The following is a 15,914-nucleotide window of genomic DNA, read 5'->3' on the forward strand; positions in this document are numbered from 1 at the left end:
TTCTATGAAGCATTATCTCCAGCCTATAAAGCATCTGTTGCTTCTCTTCAGTCTGTCAATTCCTACGAGTAGAATGTTGAATCTTAAGTAATGTTTTCTAGAGTGTTCTAGCTATAAGTAGGTCAGATGTGAAGGCTTCCCAAAGCCCAACAAAAAAAGAGGTCTTCACCTCTAGTTTGTAACCAGGCTATGCACCCCACTACCTATAATAGAATTTGGTGTTCTTATCTAAAATCTTGGACTAGATCTTGTGCTCTAGGGGTTTTGGATTGAACTCCTGCTACCACATTGGCCTATTTCCGCCTCTAGAGCGATATCTAGTGCAACTTGTTCAAGTAGTTCCTTCCACACTTGTGATGTACACTTTGTAGCAGCAAGGTGGAGTTGCTCCTCCACAACCTTGTGCTGCTTCACACTATTTGGTGATGTGTAACAGCAGGAACAAAAATAAACAGTACCCAAAATAGTCTTTTCCTAAGGTACAAGTACTGAGATGCAAGGACAGATAACTCCAAAGATAAAACTCACCACTGGTCTGAGAGTGTAGGCCGTATGAAAGCGTAGTAGTGACCACCATGTACTCCTCCACTATGAACAAGAACACTGAATAAAAGCATGTGACCAACATTAGCACCAACAAAATACAGATCACATCTATCTGAGACTTATTGCAGTAACATTTAAACTCGTATGGAACTGTGACTATGAAAGTAAACTACAGAAGTAACAGGTAAATTTCCAAAGTACCATTTCAAACTGTTCTGCACAAAATAGTGATTTGTTTATTGGAATTAATAGTTTCTACATACATCAAAGATTATTGTTCATGGATGTTCCCTTTAGTATAATAAATCATTCAAAGAAATGACTGAACAACACAACGTGTACCAAAATGTCAGACAAAACCTATTACCTGTGAAGAGTGTAAAGGTTCCTAATACTTCTATCTGCATCTGGAGTAAGATATTTTCCATCATCCTTATCAAGATCGAGTTGTAGTGGGAACTCATAACGGTCATTAATCTGCAGTAGGCATTATTTTTATTAGCAACTCATAAGCATCCTTCCAAACATTTCTACAAAAAGAAATGAACAAACAATATGATTTTAATTACTTGAGCAACCAAAACGCAAACAGAGATCAAATGAACAAAAACAAAAAATGTTAATCAGAGAGAACTCCTAATGAAAGGTTACAAAGAGAACAAAATGGGTAAGTAACTTGTCGCCAATTTCATACAGAATGAAAGATAGGATGGCATGGATCTCACATTAAATGGTTCCAAATATGATTAACTATATGGGCTGTGCTCAAGGGTGTGTTTGGTTTGAGAACGAAGTGGAATGGAATGTCATGGTTCCATTCCACCAGAATGGGTTGGTTCCATTCCTGAGTTTGTTTGGGGATAAAATGTGGAATGGAATGGTTATATTTCAACGTTTGGTTGGAGAGTTGGAATGGAATGGATTCTGAGATTACCTCTCACATGCATATGTACAATATGAGCAATTAGAGCCTTTTTTATGTTTAACAACAAATTATGCAAAATACATTTCAATTTCACAATGATTTATCATCCACATATAATCTGATGTCTAACTCCGCCTATGTTGTCTCAACATAGCCGGTCCCAAGCCCGGGTAAAGGAGGAGAGTTGTGATAGGCTTGGCGAGCCAACGTAAAAACTCAGCCACTCTTATGGAGATGAAACCCAAAAGATTTTCGTTGGGGCGTAACCCTCTCAGCGACGCGCTACATCGGAACCCGGGTGTGGTGGAAAATGGGCAAGGGCCGGGCCGTCACCCCCAAGGTGGCGCGCTGTATCTTGATCCGGATACGGTGGCAAGTGAGCGAGGATCGGGTCGTCGCATCCTTAGTGGCGCGCTACATCGGCGCCCGGATGTAGTGGAAAATGGGCAAGGGTCTTCGCATTTGACTCGATGAGTGCGAAGGGTAAGGAAGCTAGCCGAGCCTAGGAGGATTCGCTTAGGTAGCTGGAACGTAGGGTCTCTGACAGGGAAGCTTCGGGAGCTAGTTGATGCAGCGGTGAGGAGAGGTTTGCGTCCAAGAAACCAAATGGAGAGGACAAAAGGCGAAGGAGGTGGAGGATACCGGCTTCAAGCTGTGGTACACAAGGACAGCTGCAAACAGAAATGGCGTAGGCATCTTGATCAACAAGAGCCTCAAGTATGGAGTGGTAGACGTCAAGAGACGTGGGGACCGGATTATCCTGGTCAAGCTGGTAGTTGAGGACTTGGTTCTCAATGTTATCAGCGCGTATGCCCCGCAAGTAGGCCACAATGAGAACACCAAGAGGGAGTTCTGGGAAGGCCTGGAAGACATGGTTAGGAGTGTACCGATTGGTGAGAAGCTCTTCATAGGAGGAGACCTCAATGGCCACGTGGGTACATCTAATACAGGTTTTGAAGGGGCGCACAGGGGCTTTGGCTATGGCATCAGGAATCAAGAAGGAGAAGATGTCTTAAGCGTTGCTCTAGCCTACAACATGATTGTAGCTAACACCCTCTTTAGAAAGAGAGAATCACATCTGGTGACTTTTAGTAGTGGCCAACACTCTAGCCAGATTGATTTCATCCTCTCGAGAAGAGAAGATAGGCGTGCGTGCCTAGACTGTAAGGTGATACCTGGAGAGAGTGTTGTACCCCAGCATAAGCTGGTGGTTGCTGACTTCCGCTTTCGGATTCGTGTCCAGCGGGATAAGCGTGCCAAAGTCGCTAAAACGAAGTGGTGGAAGCTCAAGGGGGAGGTAGCTCTAGCGTTCAAGGAGAGGGTCATTAAGGAGGGCCCTTGGGAGGAAGGAGGAGATGCGAACAATGTGTGGACGAAGATGGTGACTTGCATTCGTAAGGTGGCCTCGGAGGAGCTTGGAGTGTCCAGGGGAAGGAGAAGCGAAGATAAGGATACCTGGTGGTGGAATGATGATGTCCAGAAGGCGATTAAAGAGAAGAAAGATTGCTTCAAACGCCTATACCTGGATAGGAGTGCAGACAACATAGAGAAGTACAAGATGGCGAAGAAGGCCGCAAAGCGAGCTGTTGGTGAAGCAAGGGGTCGGGCATATGAGGACCTCTACCAACGGTTAGGCACGAAGGAAGGTGAAAGGGACATCTATAAGATGGCCAAGATCCGAGAGAGGAAGACGAGGGATATTGGCCAAGTCAAATGCATCAAGGACGGAGCAGGCCAACTCTTGGTGAAGGACGAGGAGATTAAGCATAGATGGCGGGAGTACTTCGACAAGCTGTTCAATGGGGAGAATGAGAGTTCTACCATTGAACTGGACGACTCCTTTGATGAGACCAGCATGCGTTTTGTGCGGCAAATCCAGGAGTCTGAGGTCAAGGAGGCTTTAAAAAGGATGAAAGGAGGCAAGGCGATGGGCCCTGATTGTATCCCCATTGAGGTGTGGAAAGGTCTCGGGGACATAGCGATAGTATGGCTAACCAAGCTTTTCAACCTCATTTTTCAGGCAAACAAGATGCCAGAAGAATGGAGACGGAGTATATTAGTACCAATCTTCAAGAACAAGGGGGATGTTCAGAGTTGTACTAATTACCGTGGAATTAAGCTGATGAGCCATACAATGAAGCTATGGGAGAGAGTCATTGAGCACCGCTTAAGAAGAATGACAAGCGTGACCAAAAATCAGTTTGGTTTCATGCCTGGGAGGTCGACCATGGAAGCCATTTTCTTGGTACGACAACTTATGGAGAGATATAGGGAGCAAAAGGACTTGCATATGGTGTTCATTGACTTGGAGAAGGCCTATGATAAGATACCGCGGAATGTCATGTGGTGGGCCTTGGAGAAACACAAAGTCCCAGCAAAGTACATTACCCTCATCAAGGACATGTACGATAATGTTGTGACAAGTGTTCGAACAAGTGATGTCGACACTGATGACTTCCCGATTAAGATAGGACTGCATCAGGGGTCAGCTTTGAGCCCTTATCTTTTTGCATTGGTGATGGAGAGGTCACAAGGGATATACAAGGAGATATCCCATGGTGTATGCTCTTTGCGGATGATGTGGTGCTAGTTGACGATAGTCGGACGGGGGTAAATAGGAAGTTAGAGTTATGGAGACAAACCTTGGAATCGAAAGGGTTTAGGCTTAGTAGAACTAAAACCGAGTACATGATGTGCGGTTTCAGTACTACTAGGTGTGAGGAGGAGGTTAGCCTTGATGGCCAGGTGGTACCTCAGAAGGACACCTTTCGGTATTTGGGGTCAATGCTGCAGGAGGATGGGGGTATTGATGAAGATGTAAACCATCGAATCAAAGCCGGATGGATGAAGTGGCGCCAAGCTTCTGGCATTCTCTGTGACAAGAGAGTGCCACAAAAGCTAAAAGGCAAGTTCTACAGGACGGCGGTTCGACCCGCAATGTTGTATGGCGCTGAGTGTTGGCCGACTAAAAGGCGACATGTTCAACAGTTAGGTGTAGCGGAGATGCGTATGTTGAGATGGATGTGTGGCCACACGAGGAAGGATCGAGTCCGGAATGATGATATACGAGATAGAGTTGGGGTAGCACCAATTGAAGAGAAGCTTGTCCAACATCGTCTGAGATGGTTTGGGCATATTCAGCGCAGGCCTCCAGAAGCTCCGGTGCATAGTGGACGGCTAAAGCGTGCGGAGAATGTCAAGAAAGGGCGGGGTAGACCGAATTTGACATGGGAGGAGTCCGTTAAGAGAGACCTGAAGGATTAGAGTATCACCAAAGAGCTAGCTATGGACAGGGGTGCGTGGAAGCTTGCTATCCATGTGCCAGAGCCATGAGTTGGTTGCGAGATCTTATGGGTTTCACCTCTAGCCTACCCCAACTTGTTTGGGACTAAAGGCTTTGTTGTTGTTGTTGTTGTTGTATATAATCTGATGTCTATGTAAATTGTATCATCACAACAACTATTATAAGAATAGACAAGAAATCTTAATTAAGCACAAAATCTAGATCACACAAGTACTAATGACAGCAAAAATAAAAAAAGAATAGTGTTCCTTTTCCTGCCAGGCAGAGTGCTTCTTCCAACCTTACGTACGTTCTCCTCTCCCTCTCTCCGTTGTGATTTTTTTCCCTCCTGTCGCTGGTTTTTTTCACCAATTTTCCTTGAAAACCGTCTTAATTGTCTCACCTTTTATTGACTTGCCAAATAAAATTATGTTTCCTTTGGTAAGCCAATAAATTCTTAACAAATAAGTGTTTTTATTTAGGTAGGTAAATCATGGGCAGGATTTTATAAACATTTATTTACACAATCACATTTATATGCGCAGGTAAATCACGGCTAAGGTACTAGAATATTTATATCCCCCTTGCAACGCACAGGCAATTATCTAGTGGTAGAAAAAAAATCATCAATGTTAACATAGAGCACACAGATCTAGCAGTAATCAAGCAATGCCAAAAAAAGGGAGCCCGGTGCACATAGCTCCCACTTGTGCAGGGTCCAGGGAAGGGTCGGACCACTTTGGTCTGTCAATAGATAATTGCCCGTGCATTGAAGGGCAATGCCAAGCTAGAAAAAAACAATCAGTTCACTCGATCCAGCTTTGCTGCTTGCCACCGCCGCTGCTTGCTCTCTGCTACTTACGCTGCTTGCCACCCCAGCCGTTCCCTGCCCGATGCTGCTGCTGCCCAGGTGTGGCCACCACCGGCCGGCTGGCTACTGCCCCTTTCGCCGCCGCCGGAAGACAGATAGGGAGACGAGCCAACCGTCACGCGATCTGATGCTGCTGCTGCTTGGCGCCGTTGCCTGCCCGCCATCCAAAGGACACAGGTGGACGCCTATTTCCTGCTTGCTGTCTCGTCGTACCGCCACAGCACCTCGGATGAGCCATTCCTGGCTGCCACCACCCCGCCCCTGGTGAAGGAGAGACAGGTCTGCGCCATCCCGGCTACCGCCGTTGGAGGAGTTGATTTCAGGAGGAGGGGCTGCTTGTAGGTGCTAGCCCGCCACCAGTCCTCTACCCATCCCCGCCGCCGCCTATGCTCCGTGGTGCGGCGCAGAGAGAGAGAGAGAGAGAGAGAGGGAGAGGGAGAGAGGGAGAGAGGGAGAGAGAGAGAGAGAGAGAGAGAGAGAGAGCACACTAATCCACCAAGGACCATGTCATTCCGCCGATTTGGAGGAACCACCGCATTCCGCATCTGATGGGTGTATTCCCTTTTGAGCAATCGGTGCTCTTGCCCAACCAAACGCGGGAATAGGTGCCAACAATGGAACCGACCAGTTATATTCCACTTGATGCCACCAACCAAACACACCCCAAGATAACAATTACATGTTTGGATCCCCTTATATCATGTATATTTTGACATTTGTGTTAAGATGACCCCATTGGCATTGGCATGAGAAAAAGTATGTACAGCAAAACAAGTACTCATTTGAATATCTAGAAAGTAAGCATGGAACTGCAAGCTGGATGTATTAGTGTGTTACAGCATGTAGGTCATGCTAGGATTCTACTACCAATTAGTGAATCTGGTTTCTACAGTCATCCCAATTAGAAATGGCTAATACACAAGACAAGAGGATGAGGTGTGAACTGTAATGACTACTTTCAGCCAGAAAGATATCCAAGTATCCCTGAAATGCTTATTGAAGCAGCATGGTACTAGGCTACCAGCGTCAACCTAAGAAAACCATCAGAATCATCTTTGTACCAAAATTCTATAAAGCAAACACCGGCTGTAACGGTGTATTTAACATTTGCCTACTTCCCTGAGAAACCACCTGATTCTGCCAGAAAAAAAAAGTGTGCATACGATGATTCTAGCAAAGCTGGCACATTAAGCTTATTTCAATGCAATTACAAAATAAATCAGTCATATATTCATGCACAAATAGGTTTAGTAGCCCCAAAAGTAAGTGCAACAGGTGTATCGACACGACATTCTATGTTTCATCAATCTAATACACAAAAGTCCTTCATACCATATCCAAATGCACACCATGATGTTATGATAACCATTATTTTGTAGAATCAAACTCAAAAAGGTCAATCCTACAAAAGATGTCAATTAAAGGTAAAAGGGTAACCAGTCCAACCTTAACCATTGTGTCTCGCATGTAATCATATTCGAAACGCTTCAGTTGAAGTTGCAAAACAGGAGGGAAATCAAGAAAGAGTACGCCCTTTCTTGCATCCTGCAAAAAAGATTGACTGCAATTCAGGTGCCAAGGAAACAAAAACAGAAAATCAGAGAAATATAACCATTACACCAATTTCCTTCATTAAACAGAAAGGACCGGTTCCATCAATGCAGCTTTCCTGGATCTCTGAGTAGTAGAGAATTAAGGGTATGTTTGGTTCTATCCAATGCTTGCCCTACCAAATATTTGGCCAGCCAAATTTTTGGGTGACCTTTTGTTTGCCCCATATGTTGACCAGCGTTAGCAAGAAAAATGAACTAGCCATGTCAAAAATATTCATAGGGTAAGTTTTGGCCACCATCCAAGCATACCCTAACTGTTGTGGCATCTTAGAGTCCAGTTGTCTATCAAGCTTAGTCTAGAAGTATCCAGGGTGTGTGTATCCTGGTAGAAGTATCTGTTTGTGGGAGGAGTCTAGTTATCTCCCAGAATAACCCAGCCTAGTCTAGAATTATCCATGGTGTATATGTCCTAGTAGAAGAGTCTGTTTGTGGGTAGAGTCCAGTTGTCTCTTAGATGGACCCAGCCTAGTCTAGAAGTATCCAGCGTGTGTTGAAGTACCTAAAGGGTCAATATAAGGATGTTTCCCCCTTGTAAGAAGGCAAGAAATGAAATATCTAGTTCCTGCCTATGCTTCTCTTCTACCCCTCTAATTCTCCAATCTTTCCCCACTACCCTTCTACTGTACCACAGCGCCTACACGGTGACGGCACGCGCGTCCTCCGAGTATCCCACTCTACAACTTCCGTAGACAACGTCAGCTACAACACTAACACCTCTTTTATCCAAAATTGACTAATGCAAGCAAAAAAACAGGGCAGCCCGGTGCACGTAGCTCCCGCTTGCGCAGGGTCCGGGGAAGGGTTCGACCACTTTGGTCTTTTGTACACAGCCTTTCCCTACATTTCTGAAAGAGGGTGTTTCCAGGACTCAAACCCGTGACCTCATGATCACAAGGCAACATTAGAAACATTAGAAAGTAACCATTAATAGAGCAAGCAAAGGTACCCTGCCATTCATATGTACAATGTACCACACCAATATTCCAAAATATTTAACAACAAAGATAATGCAACTTAAGATTCAGGTTCAAAGCCATGATTTGTAGGAACCTGTAAGCCATGTTGTTCAGCCTGGTATTTGTTATCACCCTCTAGACGCTCCACTTCGACATATTTATCAAATGATGCATAAACATCATGACAACCTTTGACATCAAGTTGTAGATCTGCAAGGCCAGCATAAGTGACCATTAAATAATAGATGGATATAGCACATAAAATGCAAACACAATTCAAATTATAGGTCCTACCATAAAAGGACTCTTTTCTGTTAGATTTATAGTCAACATTAATGCACTCGATGTAATTAATGTGGTGGCCTTCAAATAGTTGTTCAATTGTTCCTTCCACAACAGTTCCCTGGGGAGAAAGCAAAGTTAATGACAAGTAATTGGCATAGAGGTAATTGTTAGTATAACATCCACCTTCATTTTGTCTTCAAGTTTCTCGCATAGAACTCTATTGAGCTCTTGCACATCATGCTGCATGAAAGAATCATAGGTGTCCCACCCGAAAGATTTAGTCAACTCTTTTGTAGCTACACTATTGTCGCTATACTGGAGCTTGTAAAAAAGGCTCTGCAGGGCTAAAGGAATACTCCCAGATGGCATGTCATTCTCAGTAGTTGGCATGTGATACACAGCCTAAGAAGAAAACCAATGAATTGATTCAAAATTAGTTCAAAATTCAAACTCACAACAAAGCATGTGCGGTACGACAAAGCAAGGTCTCACACCTTCCGAAAGTAAGGTATATGATACAGGGTTTGCAGAAGAGAGTTCATATAACAGGTAGCACCCTGATTCTTGAGACCAACATAACCTGTTTCCTTTTTCGAGTCATAAGTCCAATAGTCAACCATTTTGCGAACAGCAACCTCAGCTTCAACAACAACAGTATCATTCACGAGATAGCCCCTACTTGGGTCATACAGCTCACTCAGAGGCATAAAAGATGTGAAACCCCAGTCACTCTCACGTGCATTAAACTGATGTTGAGTATCTGCCAAACATGGGACCAACATACAGCCTTAACCAGAGAAATTTTGCAGAAATATTTAAAAACTCACAATATCACCGAAGCACCGCTACTACCGAACTTCATTAGCTACCACATAAAATAACAAGCCAAAAGAGTCTTTGAAAGCATGAGGGCACAACCGAGTGGATGACATGGAACAAAACTAATAATCATTATACCATTACTAAATGCATGATAAAAAATAATTGAAGGTTCAGGCTTCAAGCAACAATAACTGACCGAGAAGTACTAAAACAATATGAGTGGAAATATAAGGATTTTTTCCTCATGATAGAACATAATCTGGTGTGCATTATAAAAATTATCAACTACTCCCTCCGATCCATAATAAGTATCGCAGTAAGTTTCTCGAAAGAAAGAAAACGATCAACTGCAGATGTTGTGATTTGTGATTTACGGATAACCTAAAAGAAGTTTCATGAAATTAATTCCCAAACTGTTACCTGTATATATACATACATACATACATACATACATACATATATATATATATATATATATATATATATATATATAAAACAATTTCAGCGCCACCAGTACCATAGAAATACAATGTCAAACTAGAGTCCACACAATAATTGAATTACTTTAACAATGTTGACCACTGACCAAGAACCCACAAAAAAGAGATGCACAGCTGAGAAACATCCAGCTCCCAGGTATAAAAGTTGAATGATCCTTAGACATTGAAGTATTGAAGTAAAGACTAGACAAGGTTTATATCAAACTTTACAAGAAAGATGTCTGCTTTGCATGTGATACATCAGTTATGAATATTGTATATCTTGATCTACAAGAATGTACTCCATCTCACCAAAAGAAAGAAAAAAGGGGGTTGTGTGTTATCGAGCATCATTATTGCATGATAACCTAGGCATGTACTGTGCACAGCTTCAGTTGCACAGCCAAACGGATAACATGCGGCAGTACATGCACAGAATTTTAACTGATCAATGGGTTCATCCTGTTCCACGTCAGCTCAAGACTTCAAGGTTATATTCCCTTGAAACTTCCATGACGGATGGCTTAAAAAATATGATTACAGCATTAATCCAAGAAAAGCAATACCTTTGCGTGCTGTATACTTCTGATGGATCTGGTTTACAATGGCTAGGCTGAACTGAGCATACCGGCTCCATCCGTAAGGGAGGTTCCCCGAGTCTGCAACATCCAAGTACATCGAGAGATGGTCCACATTATTTCCCTTGGGGAAAATTAGCACACGCCTACGTCCAAAACAAGCACATCCATCAGTACCTTCAACGTCCAACATCTCCCACATTAGACGCATTTTCACGGCGAATCAAAATGGCAAGTTGTCCAAAACTCACCATTTAAATCCACCAACGACAAACACATCCGAGTAGTGCTTCTTCCCGCTGACCCTGGTGAAGTTCTCTATCGTCCAGGTGAACCGGGAAGTCTGCGGGTCCTCAGGTGCTTGGCTCTCCGCCGTGTTCGTAGGCTCCGTCTGCGCCACCACTAGCAACGCCAACAAGAGCACCACCGAGACCAACACGCGTGCAAGATCAGTAAAAGGTCGAAATGCAAACACCCGGCAATCACACCGCCGTGACAGACGGACAAGCATGCTGGGGGGTAAATCGCGAGGCTCTCAGTCTCACCTTCCATTGGCTGCGCGGCGTCTGCGGCGGAGAGCTCCTGGTGTGGCACCAGCATCTCTTCATCCTCCTGCTGCTGCTGAGAGGGGCACGGAGGGGGAGGGTTCAGATCCGGGAGGTGCGCGTAAACCCATGGAGAAAGAGGAGACCCCCGATCGGAACGGAGCAGTGGGGCGAGAGGAGCCGGGGAGATCAGGCGAGTGAGGAGATAGGGCACGTACCTCGAGAGGGGAAGGGGTCATCATAGTCATGGAGCCGTCGTCGCTGGCGGCGATGGCCGGTGAAGGGGTAGCGATCCGGGAGGCGGCTGCCGCGCGCGAGCAGGCAGCGGCGGCGGGCGGCGGGCGGCGTGAGGCGGCGGACGGGGAGGAGCTTGGGGAAATGGTCGAGGGGATTTCCCGGGCCCAGCAGGTCACACCAAGAGGGGATGACAAATTCTAAATTTTCACGTCATGCTCTCTTGTGCTGTCAGCGAGGCGAAGCTCGAAGCCGAACGTTTGGATCTGACCAGAGGGAGTGTCGTCGCGCCCGGAGCACATCGCGTCCTAGACCGAGGGTAACCATGGGCGTGTTTAGTTGCTGCGGGGCCTGGCTCTTCTGAGCTAGACCGAGCAGGGCCTGAGTAAGCAAAAACAGGGTTAAAAATGTAGATGACTAGTTGATTGGTTGCCTGTATTGGAATCTTGTTATCAAGATGCAATTTCCACCTGGCGTTTGGTTGCATACATTATATGATTACCAGCGTTAACAACAAAACTTAACAGCCATCAGATTGGGCTTGACATTTTGTCAAACACTTTGAGCGCGTCGGAGCTTCCACTGCTCATCGTGCCCACCACCGGCTTCCGACGACCGTGGACGCGCCCGACTCGCTGCCGTGATCGTGGCCGCGCCCGGCTCGCCGCCGTGGACGTGGTCGCGTCCGGCTCGCCGCAGGTCGTGGATGAGCTTGAGCTGGCGTTATTGAGGATCTTGCCGCGTCTGTCACCTCTCGGAGAGCCTCTGCGTCGACCGCCTCGTCTTCGCTGCCTCCCCCGCGCTCTCGTCGTCGTCGTCGCCGACAACAGCGGATGCCGCGTCGCGGTCTAGCTCGGGCATGGCGCCGGCGCCAGCTCCGGCCGCTACACTCACACCAAAGACCAAACCCAGTAGACGTCCCTGAGCAAAGAAAGAAGCGGATCCATGGATTTCTTCTTGGAGGCACCTGCATTGAGGAAGCTCCTGCTGCGGGGCGGCGGAGCCATGACGCGGTCCCTGCGCGACGCCGGCCTCGGCTTCTACCTCGACGACGCGGGGCGCTTTCTCGCCCCCTGTGGGAGCTCATCAAGCAGAAGGTCGTCGAGCTCGCGGCCTTCCTCGCCGGCCTCCTCGCCGCGCTCGGCAAGAAGGGCGACGAGCTCTTCCAGTCGGAGACCCGCTCGGAGATGCTCGCGCAGTGGGTGCATGCCGGCGTCACCGTGGTGCTCCCGGGCGCGCTCGCCGCGCTTGTGCTGCTCTGGCTCGCCCGGTGCTGCTGATGCGGCCGCCGCGGCGGCGGGCGAACAATGGTGGCTCCAGGCCGCGGCAGCGCGCTCATGTCGCGCGACGCGTTCGAGGGTAATCCCCGGACATACTTCCGCGACCTCCGTGCAAAGAAGTTCCTGCTCCCATGGTGGACGGGATCGACGGGATCGCACTGGAGTAGAGGGAGCGAGAGGGGATTGAGGATTAGGGAGAGAGAGAGGGATTAACTCGAGACACACGTCTCCGGAGGGCCACCCACGTGCGCCTCGAAGCATCGCTCGGGCCTGGCTCTCGGGAAACTGTCAATTCGACCGTTACCAACGGGCCAGGCCTAGGGGTGCTTTAAGAACTGTACTATGCAGGCTCAACAGTGTATGCGAGGAACCAAACAACCGGAGTCCGAAAAGATGTTGCACCGCGCGGGCCTAGTTGGGCTCGATGCGGGCAACCAAACTCGCCCCATGCCAATTGATCCACAACAACTATTGATACCTATGCAATGCTTCTTTTTAGGATTAAGCAACATTACATTATCCACAAGTTTCAGAGGGAGAAAGGGCCTCCTCCGCCTAGAGCGCTCTGCCTAGCCCCCTGTCGGTGTCAAAACCGGCCGATCTCGGGTAGGGGGTCCCGAACTGTGCGTCTGAGGATTGAAGGTAATGGGAGACAAAGAGGACACAATGTTTACCCAGGTTCGGGCCCTCTTAATGAAGGTAAAACCCTACTTCTTGCTTGATTGACTTTGATGAGTATAGGGGTTATGAGAGTTGATCTACCTCGAGATCGTAATGGCTAAACCCTAGCCGTCTAGTTCTGATCGCCTCTATGAACTAAACCCTCTGGTTTATATAGATACCAGAGGGGCCTAGATCTATTCTTGTTTTTATGCCTAGCTAGGGGCGTTAAACGATAGCGCTTGTTGGGAGGCAACCAAATTTTATTTTTGTTCTTTGCTTTTTGCTCCTACAAGAGGTGCCCCCTCCTGGGTGGCGTCGCCTTCACCTGCACCACCGGTCGAAGGAGCGGGGGCGAAGGCGTCGAACTTCTCCAGCAGGGCTTCCACCTGATCTTTCATGGCTGCGGCGGTGGTTGCGCGGTGTTCATCAGCCAGAGGCTCCAGCAGCTCGTCAAGGCGGGCAGCAGGATCACGAAGATGGAGGTGGCTGAAGACGCGCGTCAGTGCGGCTGAAGAAAGGACGCGAGCCTCTGCCTCTGCCATGGGGCCGATGCTGTTCACGACTTCCTCAAGCGCCTCGACCAAGTAGGGAAGCAACTGGGCGGGGCCGTCCTCATTGGTGGCCAACGACTTCTCCAAGCCCTTGTCACAGAGTGACTTCAGGGCCTCGCGAGACCTCTTCTCCGGAAGCGCGAAGGCCGTGCGGTCCTCGGCCAGAACCTTCGCCTTGGCATCGAGTTCGGCCTTTTCAACCTACACCTTTTGCTCCAGCTCCTTTAGCCGTCCGCGCTCAGCGGCCTGCGCCTGCGCCAGCTGCTCCAGCTCGGCGTCGCGACCCTTGATGGCGTTCTCCCGGGCCTTCATCCTCTCTTCCTCCGCCTTACGGCCACAGACAACTTCAGCACGCTCGTCACGCGGGATCTTGAGCTCGGCCTCCAGCACCTGGCAGCGACCTTGGGCGGCCTCGACATCCTTCAGCGCCGCCTCACGAGCAGCCGATGCCTGAGCTGCGGCTCGCTTCTCCCCCTCAGAGGTCGCCGCGACCTGGCTCAGCGCCATCCGAACGGACACGTCAGAATGGAGCCAACCAGAGACCAGCTCCAGGCGACCAGCCGCCAGGAGGGGTTCGACACTGAAGATCTTCTTGCAGCCGGGCCATCTCAAAAAGGGCCCGCTCCAGGATGTCAGGAGAAGCGGAGGAACCTGGGGTCAGCAACATGGCAGAAGAAGGAGGAAGAGGCGTCGTCGTCACCATGGCCTAGGAGGCAGGAAGCTCCTGAGCCTCTTGGACCTCAACACCCGAGCCAGACACTAGCACCTCCTGAGTCAGCGACGCTTCGGGGGCTGACTCCTCCCGAGGATGCTCCACCCAGCCTCACGAGGATGATCAGGCTGGAGAAGCATGAGCACTGTCCACACCTTTGCTCATGGAGAGGGGCGCGGTCGCAGGAGGCGACCTGGACTCAAGCAGCACCAGCTCGCTCTCCCTTATCCTCTTCGCCGCAGGTGTCAGCCTGGTTACACAACAAGGAAAAGGAGTCGGAAACAAGCATCATCAGCAAGAACAAGGCAAGACGGGGACACTTACTGATCCACCGCGACATAGTCCCTCTGCTTCGGGAGCTTGAAGCCGGAGAGCTTCGTAACCCGAGGTGCGGGCGCGCCAACTCCGAAAGCAGAAGCAGGAGCGGCAGTGTCGGGTGGTTGGTGCGACATATGCCAACGGATGACTTATCATTGTGGGAGCCAATAAAACATCGCCGGTGCCTGGAAACGGGATAAGGCGAAGACATGCACGCTGGCGAATCTTACCCAGCTTCAGGGCTCTCCGTGGAGATAACACCCCTAATGCTGCTCTGCGGGGTCTCCGCATGATCGCTAGCTCGACAGGCAGCTACAGGATGCTCCTTGAGCTGTTCGGTGAAAGGATGAAGGAGGGCCAAACTAGCCCGTTCCTCTCCTCGTTGTGGTGTCTAAAACTATCGAGAGCGAGCTCCCCCTGCATGGGTGCCCTGGGGGTTTATATAGGCCTACCCCCTAGGGTACAATGGTAATCCGGCTGGGCGTGGGCCCTAGCCTTCTGTGTCTATACCCGCCGGCTTCTCCGCCGACCGGTGGGGCCCGCCGGCTGCCAGTCCTCTGGTCGACAGGTCAGCCCCACCGCTCGGGGGCCTTGTCGGGGGCTGGTTACTGTGGCCTCGCCCTTAGTGACGAGGGCTTTATCTTGGTAAGCATGGCTACAGTGCTGCCGTCGGGCGGCTCGTTGCTGTAGCCTTACCTCATCTTATCTCCTTAATGGGGCGTCTCCTTCGAGGGAGTGGACTGGCTGGCTACTGGGAATCGGCCGTACCCCAGGCCGACTGGGGAGGCCCGGCCACCTTCGGATGTCTCTATGACGGATGGGGCCCGCCACCCACGGGTCGTACTGACGGCTTGCCGTGGGTGACATCATGGTCAACATGGCAACAGTGTCGCGCCGGACGGGTGATGGTCGCCCCGTACGGCGTACTGTGGCCAGGCGTGCTCCGGGATTCGGGGGTGGCAGGTTTCACTGTAGCCACGCCCTGTCTCATCGCCGTTATGTGGGTGCAGATTTTGAGGGCACGATCTGGGCCGCATGCTGAGGGGGGCCGACTTCTTGGAGTCGGCCTTCTTGTGGCCAACTTCATGGAGCCGACCCTCTCTGGGCTTTCTTCTTAGAGATTTTTAGACCTGGGCCGCCCTCGCACAACCGACCTGAGGGGCAGTCGGCTGGAGGAAGGCGGCCCCGTGTCTTGGAAGCTTGAAGGCTTGATTGGCCTATAATTTTTCTGAAGTGCCAGGGGGAGCCGGCTA

General features: G+C 49.1%; 1 protein-coding gene and 1 pseudogene across 5 annotated transcripts in view; one reads left to right on the forward strand and one right to left on the reverse strand.

Annotated features, from left to right (window-relative positions):
* The window catches only part of LOC125508540 (ubiquitin C-terminal hydrolase 12), a 29,223-nt gene extending 17,800 nt beyond the window's left edge, over positions 1–11,423 (reverse strand). The window contains exons 1-11 of one of the 5 annotated variants that reach the window (XM_048673269.2): positions 11,122–11,423; positions 10,904–10,976; positions 10,610–10,760; positions 10,347–10,504; positions 8,974–9,239; positions 8,663–8,881; positions 8,489–8,597; positions 8,289–8,404; positions 7,072–7,170; positions 914–1,023; positions 529–603 (exon numbers count right to left, since the gene is read on the reverse strand). In XM_048673269.2, the coding sequence (XP_048529226.1) occupies positions 529–603; positions 914–1,023; positions 7,072–7,170; positions 8,289–8,404; positions 8,489–8,597; positions 8,663–8,881; positions 8,974–9,239; positions 10,347–10,504; positions 10,610–10,760; positions 10,904–10,976; positions 11,122–11,151 (1,406 nt within the window). In that variant the 5' untranslated portion in view covers positions 11,152–11,423. Of the gene's footprint in view, positions 1–528; positions 604–913; positions 1,024–7,071; positions 7,171–8,288; positions 8,405–8,488; positions 8,598–8,662; positions 8,882–8,973; positions 9,240–10,346; positions 10,505–10,609; positions 10,761–10,903; positions 10,980–11,121 lie in introns of all 5 variants that reach the window. The other 4 variants (XM_048673268.2, XM_048673272.2, XM_048673271.2 and 1 more) reach the window with 4 other exon arrangements.
* Positions 11,424–12,082: 659 nt separating this feature from the next.
* On the forward strand, positions 12,083–13,592 carry LOC125506977 (uncharacterized; annotated as a pseudogene).
* Positions 13,593–15,914: the final 2,322 nt, after the last annotated feature.

This window comes from Triticum urartu, chromosome 5A (genome assembly GCF_056163025.1).
Source record: "Triticum urartu cultivar PI428250 chromosome 5A, HENAU_Tu73, whole genome shotgun sequence".
NCBI lineage: Eukaryota > Viridiplantae > Streptophyta > Magnoliopsida > Poales > Poaceae > Triticum > Triticum urartu.